The sequence below is a fragment of the Mus musculus genome, chromosome 1 (assembly GCF_000001635.26).
Source record: "Mus musculus strain C57BL/6J chromosome 1, GRCm38.p6 C57BL/6J".
NCBI lineage: Eukaryota > Metazoa > Chordata > Mammalia > Rodentia > Muridae > Mus > Mus musculus.
Genome location: NC_000067.6, coordinates 16,223,139 through 16,242,829, shown reverse-complemented (window position 1 = coordinate 16,242,829; position 19,691 = coordinate 16,223,139). Strand labels below are relative to the sequence as shown.

The 19,691-nt window shown below is 43.3% G+C and overlaps 1 protein-coding gene across 10 annotated transcripts in view; it reads left to right on the top strand.

Annotated features, from left to right (window-relative positions):
* Stau2 (staufen double-stranded RNA binding protein 2) overlaps positions 1-14,027 on the top strand; it is a 291,530-nt gene extending 277,503 nt beyond the window's left edge. For 6 of the 10 annotated variants that reach the window (XM_006495532.4, XM_006495528.4, XM_017321102.2 and 3 more), the window contains 2 exons: positions 11,739-11,827; positions 12,964-14,027. In XM_006495532.4, coding sequence (XP_006495595.1) covers positions 11,739-11,827; positions 12,964-13,057 — 183 coding nt within the window. In that variant the 3' untranslated portion in view covers positions 13,058-14,027. The remainder of the gene's footprint in view (positions 1-11,738; positions 11,828-12,963) is intronic. The other 4 variants (NM_001111272.1, NM_025303.3, XM_011238390.3 and 1 more) reach the window with 2 other exon arrangements.
* Positions 14,028-19,691: the final 5,664 nt, after the last annotated feature.

Here is a 19,691-nt window from a genome sequence, read left to right as displayed (position 1 = left end):
TTCTCCCAGGGCTCTGTGTTTGGTCTGGTCATACTACACTTAGCACTCAGATCTCTTACAGACTTGAGAAGTCAGTGCCAAACCCAGACCATCTAGGTCTAATTCCCAGATCTCCCTGGAACAAGTCATGTGACCTTCTGGTTATCACAGCTACAGTCTCTGTGACATCTTTACTAGGGTAGAAGTCATTGTTAGACTATAGGTGAAAACTTCATGAATTTGGAAACAAGAAGTCCATAGCATTAAGCAAGCGCTTCATCAGCATCTCAAACTAGATCATTTAGTAGTTCATGTTTTTACCTGCCCAAGATCGTGGCTAATAAGAAGGCTGTTCAGCCTACGTTTGTTCAGCTGTAATTCCCACTTTGCTTCAGGATTCCGGGAGCTGGCTCAACTGCATGGCATTTATATGCAGTTAGGTGGGTGCTGAACTAGATTCCATGAGTCCATATTTGCCACTCGGGCACACATCTGAGTTCACTGACGTCTCTTGGAAGCTTGCCATTGGCCATGGTGGGAGTCTCAATAGATGCTGTGATCATTCTGTCTCTCTCTCTCTCTCTCACACACACACACACACGCTCCACCATTTGTGTGTAATATTGTCATGAGTGTGCATGTGTGGAGATCAGAGGGCCCTTACCTTCTACCACATAGCTTATAGGGACTGAGCTTGAGTCACCAGCACTCACCTGCTGAGACAACTCACTGACTCAGCATTTTCTTTAACTTGGAGAATCAGTTTAACATTTATCAACGCTGCTTATACATGGCAGAACCCTCCAAAGACTCTAAACCTCCCATCAGCGAACCCCTACACTAGCTTGGTTTCATCTGTCTTGTTTCCTCAATGACAATACTGAAGGAGGCATGAGATAGACACTTTCTTACATGGCCAGTGGTGAAGCTCGGCCATATTTGGCCCTCTCCATGAGCACCCTGCACACTGAATTCATACTAATGTCACCTCACCAGTAACCCTCATCCAAGTGCAGGAGTACTTGGGATCTCCGTGTGGGTGGCCATGTCTTTGTGAGCAACCCTGACTGAGAGACAGCCACCTGCTGTCTGATAATGTGCACAAGCTACCAAGCCTCACTGGGTCTTCCTTCAGGGTCCTCCTACCCTCCTGGACACAAGGCTCCTTCCCTTTGGAATCCCGATTCTTTGTCTGTGGCAGCTGCCCAGAGCTTGGCCTAATCTTTCCCACCATAAGGCTCCTTCTCTTTCTATATGGAAGCTTCAACACTGGCCCCAGCACACACCTGGCTCCCAGACCCTGATTATACTCCCAGCCTCACCCAAGGGCTTTGGGCTAAAAGGCTTTTATCTGTCTGTCTGTCTGTCTGTCTGTCTGTCTATCTATCTATCTATCTATCTATCTATCTCATCCCCCATGCAGCCCCTGTTTGGCTTTTGCTCTTTCTTGGTGTCACCCTTGCCTAGCCTTCATTACTACACTGGTCGGATCACAGGGCCACTATTCAAATGCCTTTCTTCTGACTTAAGAGGCATGTATGTTGATGTGGGTTTTCCTAGTACTGAGCACAGCACTGGGTTCTCAATAGATATTTGTTCAATGAATGGTCACACCCAGAGGTGAGTCATGCAGACCAGGGCCTTTCCTCAAGGGAATAATGATGGATTGTAACAAGTGCTTTGAGCAACATAAACAAAGGTATGTGAGGGGTGTGGGCATCAGAGGAGGCCTCCCCATAAAAGACCTAGGAGCTGGCAAGCAGCTGGTTGCCAGAAGCATAACTAGAAGCACCCGCTGGGGGAAGGCATTTGTCCAAGGAGGAACAGAGTGGGGTTGAGTACAGGAAGGAATAAGGAGAGAGGCCCATAGGTCCATAGGAAAAGGTTGGATTATATTCTAAAGGTAAGAGACCATTAAAGAATTGAGGTGGACAGTGGCGTAATAATGGTGACGTAAAGATTGGCTTGGGGAGATCTGGCTTGTAGGAGGGACGTTCTGTCACCCTGTTCTCTTTCAGGTCCCACCTCCTTCTGCACCAGCCTCTTAGGTTTTCATGGTGTCCTTCTCAGAATCAACACAAACTTTGGTGTAGGAGAGAATCAATGTGACTTGCAGTCCTCTTTAAAATATCCTATTTGTCTTCTGTGACTGCTGTAGCAGTTACAAATGTGGTAGCTTATAGTTTAGTTTATATACAATACTTTATGTAGGCTCCAGTTAATCTATTTTCTTGCCTTCCAGTTTCTAGAAGCTACTTTTTTTTTTTTTTTTTGGTTCATGGTCTGTGATGTCACCTCCTCTAACATCTGCCCTCGTCTTACCACAGCTGGGAATGGTTCTCTAATTTGAAGAGCTCATGTGACTAGATTGGGTCCACCTGCATAATGCAAGCTAAGCATATGGTTTCAAGGTCCTTAACTAATCCCACCTGCCAGGCCCTTTTCACCAGACAAAGTTAGATCCAGGTACCACGAGGTCATGGGCGCATGGTTCTGCTACGACAGGACTCTGAGGACTTAGGAGACCGGCCAATTTAATACTCCATAAAGACTAGAGATTTAAGATGATATATTTGAGACTGCCAAGGAAACTTTAACATGGAATTATATGACATAAATATTTATTTTTTTGTATTGTTAGGTGTGAAGTCACAGGATGCTATTCTAGGATTTCTGTACAAAGAAAAATAAGAAGTCAGTAAACTTGAAAACTTAAGAGAAACAAGAAAGGAACAGAGAGAGAGAGAGAGAGAGAGAGAGAGAGAGAGAGAGAGAGAGAGAGAGAGAGAGAGAGACTTAGTTATGTTCTATTACAGTGAAGAGACACCATTACCAAAGGCAACTCTTATAAAACCAAGCATTTGAATGGGGACTTGCTTGCAGTTTCCGAGGGTTAGTCCATGATCATCATGGTGAGAAGCAGGCAGGTGTGGTACTTGGGCAATAGCTGAGAGCTTTACATCCTAATCTATAGGCAGCAGGCAGAGAGGGAGGGAAGGAGGGGCGGAGAGGGAAGGGGAAAGGAAGAGGAAGAGGAGAAGGAGGAAGAAGAGGAGAAGGAAGAAGAAGAGGAGGGGGAGGAGGAGGAGGAGACAGAGAAAAACACAGAGAGAGTCTGGCCTGGGCTTTTGAAACTACAAATCCCATCCCTAGTGACACACCAATAAGGCCATATTTCCTAATTCTTCCCAAATAATTCCACTATCTAGGAACCAACCATTCAGATATATCAGTCTATGGGGGCCATTCTCATTCAAGCTACCACAGATTTTACACACACACACACATATATAATATATATGTATATACATGTATATTTGTATGACTGAAGAGAAAGCTTATTCATTTAAATATCACTAGAATTCGGGTACTACTTAAGTAGGAGTTGAAGTCTTCAACTTGCAAGTAATGAGCAGGTTATTTGTATAAGGACACCCAGGTGATCCACAATAGAGCTGGAATTTTAGTCTAGACCTGACATATACTATATTATTTCCTTTTTTCATCACTACAACAATCAGCTTACAGACAGTCAGCCTAGAAAGTGAAAAGATCTATCTGGGCTCATAGTTTGGGATCTTTCAGTCCATAATTCATTAGCCCTGATATTTGGGGGCCTGTGGCAAAGCAGCATATTAGACAGGAACACAGGTAGGCCCAAATTGCTCACTCTGTAGCCAAGGAATGAAAGGAATAGGAGGAAGAGTTCCCACAGTCCATGTGGCAGGCATGGCCTGCAAGATCCACCACCTCCCACTAGGGAGTGGCTGAGGTGGCTTGCAGATTCCTGAGATGCCCGTTTACCAGGCCAACTGTGGTAGCACAAACCTCTAATACCAGCCCTCAGGGAGGCAGGGATAGGTGCGTCTCTAAGAGTTCGGGGCCAGCCCGGTCTACATAGTGAGACCCTATCTCAGAATAACAGTATACAAACTAAACAAAACAAAGGAGACTTCATATTAAATGATCAAAATCATTGAACCAAGACAAAACAGGAATGATGTTGGGGAAACAAAGGAGGCCATGGCTGTGCAGATGCCATCACATGAAAAGCACTCCTCAGTCAGCTCTGCCAAGCTCCGCTCTGCATCGTCCAGGTCACAGCTACCCGGATTCCCCATCTGACATCCTAGCCACAGGAACATAGGTGATGGCCAAGTCTCTACCCCAATGCTTATCTTTAAAGTCATCCCCCAAATTCTAAAGTCTATACACCTGTCTTAAGAGACTATTGAAAATTTGCATGGCTCTCATCATCTACCCTTTAATTTTTTTTTTTCCATAACAAGTAATTTTCACCTTAGCATGCAGACATTCCTTCTCTTCAAGTGCAAGCCATCTTCTAAAGTGCCAATTCTATGGAAATTGCCTGAGCTGATAGGTTTGTGGAAGCATGAATTTCTAGCATGAAAGGCACATGCTAGAATGGAATGGTTGGCAGGCAGGGCACCTAGCACATTAACTGAAGCTCAGTGTAATTCTTTGTAATATAAAAGTCACACCTGAAATGAAGGAGTCAAAGGGCCTACCCCAGTGTGATACAGTCAGAAACACAAGTCTGTATGTGCAATCTTTATGTTTAGTGAAGGACATTCTGGTTTGTTCTAGCTGGTGGGTTGGTAGGTTGGTTGGTTGCTTGGTTGGTTGGTTGGTTGGTTGGTTGGTTGGTCCAGTTATTTAGATGAGAATTCAGGAGAGTCTTTCTCTGAAGATATTTGCTTTTTAAAAGCTATCATTTCCTTCTGACAAGAGCCTGATTTAATTAACTGTGGGCTTTCTGAACAGAATCCTGCAGTTAGCTCTAACCCCCAACCTACAAGAGCTCTCCATGAGTAGGCACTTTGGGAGAAGAAACAAAACAAAACAAACCCAGAAGGCTTACTTGAATATGGGTGTGTGGTTACTGCTGACTTTGATAGGAGTAGCCTGTTTCTGGGAACTAGGATCGGAGTTGCTGGGAAAATAGGACAGAAGCAAAGGAAATAAAAGCATCCACTGGGCATCTTGTTCAAAGTTGCATGAGCAACTACTGTGCAGAAGTGATGAGTTAAAATCCAAATTTCTCTCATTAAGACCATTGTCTCAGCAAATGACCTAGCGCTGTGACCTTCTCATTGCATGCTGATCCCTGGAGAAGAAAGCAGAAAGAGCAAGTGCTGGTGTCAACATTGTTTGTTGACTGGCAAGAGGAAAGTCAAAGATAGCAAAAGAGACTGGAAAGATGTATCTCCCTTCTGGTTTGTGCACATGCACACACACACACACACACACACACACACACCAGAAGTTCAGCAAGTAGGCATGGAAAATAATCTCATTGGCATCATGTTTCCGGCATTGCTATAACAACATCCAAAACAAGGCACACATGAAATTGTAGCGACATCTATTCTAGGGCTGTGGGGCATTACTCACAGAACAGTTGTAAAACCTTTTGGGAACAAAAATATTTCTGTGTATCTATGCAGATTCCTTCCTCTAACAGAAACACATGTGGGTGCACTGTGTGCGCACAAACACACACACACACACACATCCATGCATCCTAACACACATACCACTCACGTACTTCCCTCACCTACACCACCACTACAACTCCCTCTCCTTGTCCCTAAACACTCACACACACACAAACACACACACACACACACACACACACACACTCACTCACACTCATACACACACACTCACACATGCAGAGATGAGAAGAGCCTTTTTTTCCTTTTCTTTTCCTGTTTTTTTTTTAAGTCACAGAACAGGTTCACTCCCAAAAAGCTGAGGTTTGAAAGTGTAGCTCGTAGGCTGTGGTCACATCCATTAGACGCTGAGTATGTTTGTTTTGATTTGCTAGAAAAACATTTTCTGACCTTCGAAATGAAATCATTGAGTTGTCTATTTGTTTATTGCCGAAGACTTATGGAGGGCTCTGGTTCTTATGTTAGTGTATCTTTGAAATTCTGGAATCGACAGTGAGTGGGAAGTTACACAACTTGGGTTAGCATCATTCAGGATGTGCCTCATTAAGGACCCAGAGTCGATTCTTCCCACGACTCCCCAAGATTAGTTTACATGTATCACATAGCAAATCATTCATGCTGAGAGGGTGGGCTGCAGACAGAGGGGGCAGAACGTCTTGTTATCTATTGACTCTCAGCAAGGAGACAATTTAGAACTCGCCTCTTCATCAGGCTTGATAATGAAGCCCAAATAAGGGTGGTTTTCTTTTCTGAATTCAAAGTGTCCTCCAGTATTATGTGTCATGTTTATAATATATTTGAACGTTATAAAACAGCTACCTCCAATAAATTAACAACTGAATAACAATAAATTATTCAGTTGAAGTTGTTAAGCCATGAGGATTTTGTTGGTTTTACCATCCTCTGGACAGATTCTGGAAGTGTTTAAACATGTTTGTGGACTGCTCAGTTTTACAATTTGTTCATAAAGCCACATCATTACCCATTATTCTCTGAAGTAATTGATCCAATAGCAAAAGCTCATTTTGCTTGTTGAGCTCAGCGTGAAGCTGAGGCTTGCTGAAAGCAATGTGGCTTTTCAAGCAGTGCTCACAATCTGACTCTAGAGGCATTCTGCTGTAGAAACAGAAACTCTCCTGTCTCCTTCCATGGAGATCTGTAAACTGTAAATGTCCTTTCTTGGAAAATAGTAGATGGTGAATTGGGTGGGGGTGGGGTGAGGTGAAGTGGAACCTTGTGGGTGACTGAGCACCGGAGTGGCCAAGACAAGAGGATTGGGAGTTTGAGACCAATCTGGGGCTAGATCGAAAGTTTCACTCTACCTTGGGCGAAACGGTGAGATGCTATCTCAAAAGTAAACAAATATATAAATTAAACAAAAGTGAAGATGATGTCAGGAAAGCCCTGCTCTGCTCCCACAGAGAATGGCACACAACTGCAGGAAAAAACAGCTTTGAGAGTGTTTGGTGAGTGTCTGGAAGAAGAGGCACCCGACTCTACTGCCCTAGGCAGAGTCAGAGCCTGGCTGTGTGTACATCACCATCAACCTTTGTCCATGCTCCTTTGTAACCCTGACCTCTTACATCCCACAAGTCATCATTTTCTCCTGAAAAATGAGAAAAGGGGTCCAGTTAATGGAGCAGGATTTCTTACCTTCACAGTGGTAAGAAATGGAGAATTAAGTAATCATATCTGTGGTCCCTGGGTAAGTGTAAATGCCAAAATAAGGACTGTGGACATTTGGGGTCAGCTGAAACTGTGAATAATGCGGAAATGTCAAGTGCAGCTTTGGAAAGGAACCGAGGGACTGCAAGAGGACTGGAGGATACTCGCAGGATAATACACTTCTTCTCTAAGAATTGGAAATAAGTGTGCACTCTGCTTAGGCAACTACTGTGTGAAGCAGTGGGGACACTAAGCGCAGAAGAGAAGTTCAAAGGATGCTAGATGATGCTGTCGAGAGGAGCAATGCTGGCTGTGACCTGAATACGACAGTCTAAAGTTCAGTAATGCGGCTAAGAGCTTGCTTTGGGTTCAGATTGCTGCACTTACCGACTGAGTGACCTGAAGCGGTTACTGAATTCTTTGGGCTTCTGTTTGCTTATGTGTAAGACCAGCTTTGTAGTTATGATAAGACCTGAGGTCATGCAGTTAAAAGGTGACTACAGCCTAATGATGTTCACTAAATGGTAGCTCTTACTGTTTACCCAGGCTAAGATAAATTGCCACCTTTGCCCTTTGGAAATCAGAAAGAAATCCTCTCATACTTATAAGCAATTGTGTTCTGGGTTATCAGTAAGCTGTGGGCTGAATGAGCTCATTGGGAAGATAAGAAATGTTACTAAGAAGCCATGGAGCATACCTGTGGAGAGAGGCAGTCACGCAAGATCTCTGAAAGACCGTTTGTGGCATGGATCTAAGAGAGCACACTGCCATTCCAGCCTGTTGGACATTCTTTAAGTGGCGACAGAGTACAGTGGACCTAAATGACATATGGATAACATCTGCAAGATTTTGCAAGTGCTAAAACACTAAACCTGCTCTCCAAGTCCTGGCCTTCATCTCCCCTGTATCTCTCTGCTGGTAAGGGAGGTAGATGCCTTGGTCTTGGCCTTAGAGAAGCAGGTCATGTGGTCCCTGGGTCCAGACTACACCAAGTCAAGTGTTACCAGAGCAAATAATGAAAACAGCCTATAGCTAGCCTGTACGTGTTTTTCATGAAAGCTGAGTAGAATACATGGCCCAGTATTCCCAATGCTGACCAAAACAAAAATATAAAAATTTGTATTGGTATGTTGTGCTGTTCTTGTTAGTAGAGCAGGCCCAAGAGGCTGGCCACTCTTAGGAGTTTCATGTAGCACGATCACATTGCACCTTAAAATTCCCTGGCATGCAATGGATTTTCTATCATCTGTTTGTAGAAAATAATTTTAAAAAATAGCATTCTTGACAGTAATGTACCTATTTAACAGATCTGAGCAAGGTATCTGATCATTTGTTCAAAAGTCTTGCATCTACAAAGACCTCTGCATTCATCAGATCAATCCACAAAGTTGGGATGTTTTACATTTCGTAGGACTTTGTCTTTGGAGCATGGTAGTATGGGCCTGGTTCTCTATGCATGCAGGAGTCATAAGGAAGCTCAGAGTAATGGAACAAGCTGAGGGCAGGGCATGCACCCACAAGATAGTGCTTAACACATCAGTACGCTATTGGGCCCCCAAGGTCTCCTGGTCCAGACTACCAGATTCCCGTGTAGATCTCTTCACCCCAGGAGCAGGTAAAGAGCTGTCTAAATCTGAGTCTCTAGAATATGAGTTTAAGTTTTGAAAGCAGACACATGTCACTCCACAAGCAATAAGGAAAGTAAATGAGGAAGATAAACCAACTCTAGAAAAGGTGGGGCCTTGAAGCCAAAACTTCAAATGTTCATCTGACCCACAGTGCTCTGCGGGGGGTGGGGGTGGGGTGCAGACATCTGAGGAAACACCTTCCTCCCACTCCTGCTGAAGCACAACTTCAACTGGGGCAGATGAGAAGGTGTCTTAGTTTGGGTGTTAATACTGTGAAGAGACACCATGACCTGTAACCATTGCAACTCTTACAAAGGAAAACATTTAATTGGTGCTGGTTTATAGTTTTAGAGGTTTAGCCCATTATCATCATGGTAGGAAACATGGCGGTGCAGGCAGCCATGGTGCTGGAGGAGCCCAGTATTCTACATCTTGATCAGAAGGTAGCCCAGAGGAGACTGGATCCCACACTGAGCAGAGCTTGAAAAAAATATGAACATATATATATATATATATATATGCACATGTACATATGTAAAACTTCAAAGCCTGTCTCCACAGTGACACATTTCTTCCAACAAGGCCACATCTTCAAATAGTGCCACTCCCTATGAGTCTATGAGAGCCATTCCTATTCAAACCACCACAGAAGTACACGTTAAACTCTCTAAAACTTAATGTATTCTAGCAAGATGATACACAACTATAAATCCAGCACTTGGAAGGTGGTAACAGAAAGAATAAAATGTTCAGAGTAGGCTATAGGTACAACACAGATTGGAAGGCTAGCCTGAACTATTGGAGACCCCATCTCAGACAAGCAAAAACAAAACCACAACAACAATGACAAAACCAACCTCATCTTAGTCCTAAAATAGTCCAACAACTTATAATGTAGAAACTATTGAAATGATGCACAGGTGTTTCGCTAGAAGAAAGAAAGTGTGGGACAGAGAGAATAGCAGCTGAAGCCATATATATGCAAACAACAAAGACACAGCAGCTTGAATTTATGTATTTACACACACACACATATGTATACACACACACACATATATATGTACATATACATAATACATTCAAAATGTATTAAAATTTTTATAGGAAAAAATGGTAACTGGCCTACTTGCCCAGAAGAGATGTTGGCCCATATGGAAAGGCCTATAACCTTATGGTTCCTGAACACACTTGTTGGAATGGAAAACTGCATGTTTTGGTTGCATATTGAAATTGTGACTTACAAAACAAAAGAGACAGACTAAAAAGAAGGGAGACAAATATTTAAGTTCTTTAATATTAAATTAAAATTAAATTTCTAATGCTAAAATATTCACAGACATTTATAGAAATTTTATTCACAATCTTCCAAAACTAGGAACAATCTAGATGCCTCTCCAAAGTGAAGGGGTAAAATAAACTGTGATGTGTGCACGCAGTGGAATATTATCCAGCTATAAAGAGAAGTGAACATTGAAAAGAAATCAAAAAGCCTGAAACAGGCTACAGAGTAGAACATCTGGGAAAGGTGAAGTTACTGAGGCAGGAAACAAAAAATGAGAGCTGTCAGAGATTTGGAGGGAGATAGGAATAAATAGGCAGGTCTCAGGATTTTTAGAACAGTGTGTAACTTCCCAATGTAATATTGTACTGGTGAATACATGTCATTATGCATTTGTCAAAATTCAGAAAGCAGTCACAGTGGTGCGTGCTCACCTGTAATGGCAGCATTGTTATGTGTAGGCAAGAAAACCAGAAGTTCAAGGTTGTTTTTGGCTACATACGGAGCTTGAGACTAGCCTAGTCTACATGACCCTCTATCTCAAAAAAATAGAATAAAACAAAGAGGAATCCTAGTACGGATTCTCCGATTTGAACTGAATCATTGATTTTGCTGAGCAGTTACAGCAGACATCCCACAGCAATGTATGACACCCTAGGTGACAGGAAGGACAGAGGAACTGTACAGGGAACTGTGCAGGTTACCTGCTCAGCTCCTTTAATCCTAAAACTGTACTTCACTCCCAAAAAAACCCAGTCCATAATTTAAAATTAACCCATCCCAGATAATTTCTACATAAAGAAATTTCAAAGAACTCATGTGCCTAGTCAGCTATTTGGGAAACCACATGAGCAAGCTCCTTTTTCAAAGGCAGCTGAGAAAACCCAGATGCCTCAAGTGTGAAGCAGCAGGCCTCGCCAAGGTTCAGATATCCAGGACTGCTGACACCTGTCAGAGACTCAACAAAACCCTTGTCATGAGGGAGGGAAAGAGGAACCAAATTCTTACTCAAAGAATTAACAATTTGGAACATGCACAAGAGTGTCAACAAGTTATGTAGATCTTATCAGCGTTGCATTTTTGGTGCCTCCCAGCTATCCAGCCAGGCTCCACCAGCCTGTCAACACCTACAGCATCCCACGCTTGTGCCGCTTGTGCCGGCCTCTCCACACCTTCGGAAACTGCTAGGCCAGGACTGCTTTCCCAGAGCCCACAGGAGCTGGGAGTCTGACTTTCCCTCTCCACTCAGGGTACCCTGTAGTCTGTGCGTAATTCCTGCTCCCCATTCAGTGCTTCGGTTGGAGCCACATTTTGAAAAGAGAACTGAAATTGGAAATCCAATGTCCTTGCATTTCAGGGAAGAGAATGTCAGAGTTTCAACCATGTGAGGAGCAACTAGGCAAAGTTATCAGCGAAGGAGCACTTTAAGTTTCGTGTTTGCAGATGGAACTTCATGATCATGCAAAGTTATGAGTAAGGAGAAGGGAGGGCACACTGTTGAGTCTTTTCCCCATCCCCGACAGAGGATCTGGGTACAGGAGCCAGAGCTCAGAGTAATGGAACACACACACTATCATGCATACGCAGGCAGCACACATATGCCTTAAGAGCATAGAAAATGATAGTCTGTGTAGCCTGGATTTCTTTTACAGTCACTTGTTCATTTTGTAAAAAATCAGTGAATGCTTCCCCATTTGTTTTCCCTTTTAGGCAGCCTTAAGTGCCTTGAAACAGTTTTCTGAACAAGGACTGGAATCAATTGATGGGGCAGTGAATGTTGAAAAGGGTTCTCTTGAAAAGTGAGTACTTTTGTATCTATACAAAACATGAGACATGATAAGTGTATAGTTTAAAAAACAAAAACAAAAAACCCAGAGAGTAACATCTAAATTTTCCAAAATTCTTCATACCTCAGTTACATACAGATGAATGAAAAGCATATATACAGTCATAATCAACTTTTCTAGAATGGATGTTCTAAGCTGTGAGTTGGCCATTGAGGGACAGTCTTGTGGACTGTAGACAGCTCAGAGCTGACAGGGGACTGTCCTCACTGCACACTGCCAAGCATTCTCTCACCAACTCAGTTTTTGAGAAAAAAAAATTGCACTCACATTTTACAGTGCAACTGGGAGTGCGGAGTGGGCTTGGAAGCAGTCTCCTTCTTCTTCTTCTTCTTCTTCTTCTTCTTCTTCTTCTTCTTCTTCTTCTTCTTCTTCTTCTTCTTCTTCTTCTTCTTCTTTTCTACATTGTTTTTTTTTTTTGTGTGTGTGGGGGGGGGGGGGGACATTAGCACATTCTGCCTCAGAAACAGGAGTGCTAGGGACTCTGCAACAATGCAAATGTAATCATTACTCCTGAACGCTCACTCCCAGGGTTTTGGGAGAGTTGACCATAAGTTGCTAAGAAAGGGACTGAGTTTCAGGCTTCCTTAGAGACCTAATGCATACTAGCAAAGTAGAAAGCCAGTTATATTTACAGTATAGAGTCTAATGTTTTCAAAGCAATAATAATGGCTGGTGTAATCTCAGAGCACACATAGAAGATACCATCAGAATTAAAATTAAAACATAGAGCCTGAGAAGGAAAAAGCAGATGTGTTGATTCTGCAGTTAAATGAACATACCAAAAAAAAAGGGCAAAACAAAACACATTTGGTCATTTATATTAAAAGGTAAGAAGAGCATGAGAAGCGTTTGGTAAACAGGCATGGCATTTTAGGTTGTCTATAGATTGGCAACCATTTATAAGCTAATTTAATCAAAACCATTTCCACATGATCTCATCAGCAGACTATCTGAGCATAAATATTGTTGTTTCACTTTAAAATGTCACTTTTGTGGTGACCTTTGAATCCTGTGTGCCGTCTGCTAATAAACATGTCTGAAGATGCACAGCCCAGACCTCAGCTCTTGTTAATGTATTAATCTTTCAGACAAGCCAAGCATCTGCGGGAGAAAGCAGACAATAACCAGGCGAAGCCGGCCTCCATCTCTCAGGACTGCAAGAAATCAAAGTCGGCCATCTAGCAGCTCCCAGAACCCACGGCTGCCACTGCGTCCGTATAAACCTGTCAGCACGCACGAGGGTGTCTGTGTTCTAGGAAACGAATGACTAATAGCATTATGAGTCTTATGTGAAGACAACACTATTCTAACACAGGAGATAATGTACTTGGTACTGTTTATTCAACTGGGGGAAAATAAAACTTTGAGCATTTCCCTTGGAACTTGAGATCAGATCATAACTCACTTGCCCAGAGGCAGCAGAAATCTGATCCTACTACTGGAGCTTAAAAATAACAATTAATGAAAAGTGTTAGAAACAAGGCTACAGTTTTAAAATGGCTTGGTTCTGTCCTTGCAATTGCTTTGTCGTGGCAAGTGTGTTGTTCTACTCTCTCTTGTTTGAAACAATGCTTGACAATTCAGAAATTAACCACTGATGTGCTGTGGAATGTGATGCTTGTCCTCATATAGTCTCAGTTTCTCTTTTTATGCAGATATTTGTGACCTTCATCTTGCACATACAACCAAATTATTTTAAGGTGCATAGCACAAAGATGTATGCAAACAACTGTTTTAAATCAGGTCTGATAACTGATTTAAATATAAATAATACTAGGAACAAGTAGTTTCCATATATTTCGGAACTTTTAAAAAGACAAAATGAAACAAAACCGAGCAGTTATGGGTTTTGTTCTATAGGATGCCATCAGCCATCGAGGGGGCGTCTTGCCTCTGCCCATCGCTCCAGGAGTCTACGCTGTCGTGGAAATTGTGCCCACCCCCATCTGTGTGTTGTAGCCACTCACTGTTCACATCGAGTGTCTCTAGTAACTGCCTCTGGACTCGGAACAGTGAGTAGGATCAAAATAAATACTGTACATGGTGGGGAATGGAATGCCTGTTGGAGAAGCTTCTAGCCAATCACGCTCTGGACCAGCATGTTGGAATCCAGTGTGGGGCAAATGCAGTAAAGATTTGTTCCGTTTCTGTATGAGTTGTTCCTTCAGTCCCTTCCTCCCGCCTTTTAAAATGTCAGCGTTGTGAAATCTGTGGGGAAGGTCACCACCCAGCCTCACTGTCCTACCCAGTCATGGAATTAAAAGTGACTGTATCTATGAAACTGCAGGTGGCCTCCTGGGCGACTGGGGCCTAAGGAGGGCCTGGTCTGGCCAGCTTGTCACCTCATTGTTCAGGCTTTCTCCTTATTGATTTGCAAACATTGCGAAATGAGAAAATACTGTAAGGTCTAACTACTCGGCCCAACCTGACAATAGGAATAGAATTATGTAAGATTTCACAAGCAAAACCACTACACATCTCGATCTGGCTGACTCACACGCGCGACTGGAGAATAAACAAACAGCGCCATAAGGAAATAACTCCGGGGTTAATGACTCCCATGTGGGGAAGTCCGGCGGTATTGGGAGGGCTTGGTGCCCTTGGAGGAAGTAAGCTTGGTTACATAAGGCTGGGTCCCAGTGAAAAGAACAACACATTTGTAGAGTTGGGGTTCTCAGGGGTGTTTGGGCACAGTCCTGCTGTGTAATCAAGGACACAGGGGCTCCTAACTCATTCCCTTGGCAGGATGTGGGCCCTTGATCAGCAAGGACTTGGCCGCCTGAGGCTTCAGCACCTGGGTGAGGTGAAAGCCCACTTCCTTCAGGGCCTCTGAAGTCATGCACAGTAAACACCGCAATCTTCTACAACAACAGTGAGCTGGGCAGGTCTGTGGGAAGGTGGCAAGCTCAAGGGACACAAAAGTCCTCAGTTCTCACCACTCAGGTATCCGAAGCATTTAACCAGGGCTGTCTGGCCAGCTGAATCATTTCAAAACCCCCAGAGCAGCAGAGATGTCTGGAGACTGGACATTTGCATAAATATTGGTCCCTCATCCAATATCCTGCACCTCTACTTCTAGACCTGCCCAGAAAGGCACTGGTGTAGTTCCTGGAGCAGGGATGCTTCTGTGCAGCTTCTGCTTGCTCTGTCTTTTTTTTTTTTTTTTTCCTCTTTTTTTTCCTGTTGAATTACCAATGCAAATGATGGGTGGCCTACATCCCTGGCAAGGCCCTCTGCAGCGGCTCCGCACAGCCCAACGTTATATATCATTAGAGGGGAAACCATTAAGCAGATTTATTGAAAGGATGTTTCTTCAGCACAAGGAGATCTTTTTGATGAAAAATGGAACTCATTATTCTTTAAAGGACACAGATTGACTTATCTTCTCTATCAATTACAGTGTCTGCTTTCAGCTTGTCTCAATCATCACAGACCTTTGTAGTCACTTCCTAGGGCTGAGGCCAATGTGCTTCATGAAAAAGGTTTGTTTTCACATTTTAATTGGAAATATAATAGTGCATTCTGGAACTCTGACTATCTTTTCCACTACTACTTGCCAAAGATCAGTGGTGAGACACCACCCATCAGGCCATGACAGAAGTTCCTCCCCTTTTCTGGGGTGACCCTTCTAAGAAACTGTCTGGCATCCTTCTCCCCAGAACATATTCTCAGTTATGATCCTTTCTACACCCCCCTCCCCGAAGTTTCAACCAATGTTGTACACCATAGAGTGAAAGTGAGATATCTGAACATTTTAACTTTGGGCCTAGTGAAGATCTAAGTTCTGATCACCAGCACCCATGGAAAAGTTGGGTGGAGTGGCATGCTTCTGACAAACACACACTCACACATACACACACACACACACACACACACACACACACACACACACACAGGAGGCAGAGACAGGCAGAAGAAAACTCTCAGCAGGACAGTCTAGCTAAATTACTGAGTTCCCAGGTTCTGTGAGAGACTTTGTCTCAAACAAATAAAGCAGGAAGCAATTGGAGATGGCACAGCAACCTCTGGCCTCCATGTGCAAATACCCACATGGACACATCACACACAGAGGGGTGTGGGGGTGGGAAGCTTAGCTTATTATCCAGAGTCTCCCAGAATGCCTTGGTGGCTTTGGGAATGTGTCCAGACCTATGTACTGGTGTGTAAATCCTGATGATGTGAGTGAGGACAATAACTGCCCAGAGCTTGCTCTGTATCTTTATTTTCTAGGTTGGCCCTGAGCTCATGAGCCTCTTCCTTGAGCCTTGTTCATGCAGAATTATAGGCTTATGCCACCACACCTATATCTCTAGACATGCACCTTATTTCACATAAATGTCTTCCATTTCTCCCCCATGCACATTTACTAGAGTGAACACTCTTTAACCTTCAATGGACATTGTCTTCTGCCTGAAACAATATTTAATCCAGTAAGTACTCAGTGTAGAAAGTTGGATATTTAATATATCAAGCACTTGGAAAATGTTGACTGGAAGAATAATGGAAACATCTGCCTCAAGAAGATTCCTCTCTGATTCTGTGAGCGGTGACCTGGACAGAGAAGTCGTGCCTGCTTGGATACAGCATCTTGCCTGAGAGAATAAACTAGTTATCTTAACTTGTAACCTTATTGAAGTCATTTAACATCTTCAGCCTTCAGCTTTCCATCTAAAACCTGAGAATGAGAAGATGTAGGAAGGAGCATGCAGAGTTGCTGAGGATGTGCACATGGGGCCTGAGTTGACAACCTAGGAGGTAAAGGCACCTGCTACCAAGCCTGGTGTCCCAAGTTCAATCCTCAGAACCACCAGGTAGAAGGAGAGAACTGACTCCTGAAAGCTGTCCTCTGATCTCTAGTCATGCTCTGACAGATGTGTGTACACATTCGCACCACGAATAAATACATTTGAAAGCAATAAATAACCAAACATAAATGTACACACATATAAAAAGTAAACAGAGCATTTTAGCCCACTAATGGATATTAGAAGAACAACAGTTTATTGACCGACTCTAGGAACCTAGTTTAGACATTGAATGAACCTCCTGTATCTCATTCCCACATGCATAACATGATGACACACCACCACCACCACCACCACCAGAACACTGTAGCTCTAAACTTCTCTCCCATAGTCACTGAAATTCTGTCTCAGATGGTTATGAAATTTTGATCAAACACTTGAAAGGATTCTTCCCACTATAGTTAGGACAGGCAAGTAAAACCAGCAATGGGAGATTTGGTACAAAGCCAGAGGGTGTTTCACAGAACCCAAGGGCAGAAATCCAGATGCCAACTGGAGCCAGGAAGTAGTAGGTTAGGTGGAAACTAGGAAGCTCATCATCTCTCTCAGTTCCCCCTGCTGTCTCCCTAAACCACCGCCTGCTTCCTGTATGCACTCATGGGAAAACATGGCCAGAAACAGAATCCTAGTGCACAGACACTGGAAGAAACGCCATCTTTCTCTTTTGACTTCATTCTAGAGTCTTAGGAAAGCTGCTACCTGGCTGGCCCATCCTGAAACAGAAGCTTACCCTCATTTACATTGTGCCAGTGTGACTGCCCCACTAGGTGGAGTAGTCATTTGCAAAGACAGAAACACTGCTTAGCATTGCAACCCAAAAGTGTGGCTACCTGCCACACTTCCCAGGGAAGTAAGGCACTTTTTAATCATGTGCTAGTCCTTACTCTCAAGGTAGATGACAGGGAAGCTTAAATAACCGAATACCATTCTCCCAAGTGTCACAGACAGCTTTTAAGTTTGTCAAGGCTGTATGGCTTTGTTTGGCTGTGTTTAACCCTTTCAGTCTTTGGTTCCAAGGTTCTTATGAACTGCAGAAGTATCCTGAATGAGTCATAAAACTACCTAGAGCAAAAAAAAGAAAACATTTCCAGTCATCTTAAATTAGCATATTTTATATAAGCCTCCTTTCCTTCAGCTAGAGCAATAACAAGGGGGTGGGACAAGGCAGTAACAAGGTTCTCCATCCTGGTCTCTACACATCCGAAAATTCAAGGCAACTCCTCTGCCTTTGTTTCCTGAGAGGTTTTGATAGAAGAGAAGTTTGAGTCCATAATGGAGAGGGGTAAACACAGAGGCAATCTTAGTTTTATTTTCTTGCAAACTTTGCTCAAGGGTGTTCAAAGTAGGGAAGAGACTTGATGGCTTGCGTGAGTAGAAGACAGACAATAGATAGAATCAGAAATTTGGATTGCAAACTAAAGAGCTTGCCTTGGAGAAGAATGAAGAAATGTGCTGCTCTGGAGGAGGGCTCTGGGCTGTCTTCTCATCAGCTTCAGGAATGAACAATTTCAAAAAAAGAGGGGGGGAGCTTTTCCTCTTGAGCCTCCCCCAAACCTCCCACATAGTCATTTTCCAGAATGATCCTAGCCACTGATCATACCTCATTCTTGAGCACAGAGAAAGGAATAAGGTCTGCCTTCATCAACTCAACGTGACTCATGAGCACCCAGACCTGGCAAAGACCCAGACTGGATATAACCTCCAAAGAGAATCTCTGAGGGTAGGGAGATGAGAGGTTGCAGCTTCTACAGATACCCAATCGAATACACTGGAGCTCTTCATGATTAGCTCCACTACAGCTACAATGTTTATGGATGAAGCAGTGTGAAGACTCAGGCCAGTAGCCACAAATGTACTACTGAAAAGACATTCTACCCGCTAAGCCTGCTTTTCTTAATGTAGTACTTGGCTTGGCCAACTGTAATCAAGATGCATGTTTTTCCCCTGGGGGTAAATCCTTGTAAACATTGAGGTTTTCTCAGCATCAACCTCCTCATCACCACCACCTCCAACCTGTGCAACTGTTGACTTGTTTCTTCTCCATCCACCACCAAAGAAGCAGTGGTGGGTTGGGAAGAGTGGAAGAGTTGGGAGTCTGAGTCGTGCATAGTAGCACATGCCTGTAATTGCACTTGAGAGGCAGAGCCAGGAGGATCTCTAGGAGCATGAGTTCAAGGCCAGTCTGGTCTGCAAAGCAAGTGCCAGGACAGCCAGTCCCTGTTACACAGAGAAACCCTGTCTTGAAAAACAAAACAAAACAAAGCAAAACAAAACAAAATAGAGTTGGGGGTCTGGAGTACAACTCCTGGTACCCTCATCAGGCAGCTCAACTGTCTGTGACTTCAACTCTTCTGGCCTTTGCAGGCACCTGTACTCACATGCACAAATCTACACACTCATACACACATATAATAATTAAAAAAAAATCAGAGTGGAGTTCGAAGGCAGGGGTCAGATTACCAGTGTATTCAATTCTTGGTCTCCCCACTCAGTTTCTAGATGTGTAAATTAAGCTTAACTTTCCTCAGCTATAAAATCAAGGTAGCAGTGTAGTTATATAGATTAAATACATTAATTCTATGAGTCAATACATCCAAAGTGTTTTGAGCTATATGTGGCACAGAGTAAGCACTCATAAACATGACTTATGATTGACTAGAAGACATCAATGAATTAATCAATAAATATTGATCAACTACTGTGTGCCAGAAATTATAATTAGGTGCTCAGCTGAGGAAGAACCCGGGTGAATAAGATCCCTGAAGAGGCAAGGGCAGATGGGAAAAGGTAACATAGACCTAAGAAGGTGTGCATAGTCCTCGAAGTCCTGGAACAAGCCTTTGAAATGTCAGGTCTAAGCCAGACATAGTGCCACACCTCCTTAGAAAACGGAGGTGGCAGGCCTTAATGCTGCATTCCCACATAGGGTAGGTCGGGCCATCCAGGCTCCTGACTTGGAGAGCTGGGCAAGCGACAATAGGATTCGTTCTGGACTTCTGAAACTGACATAA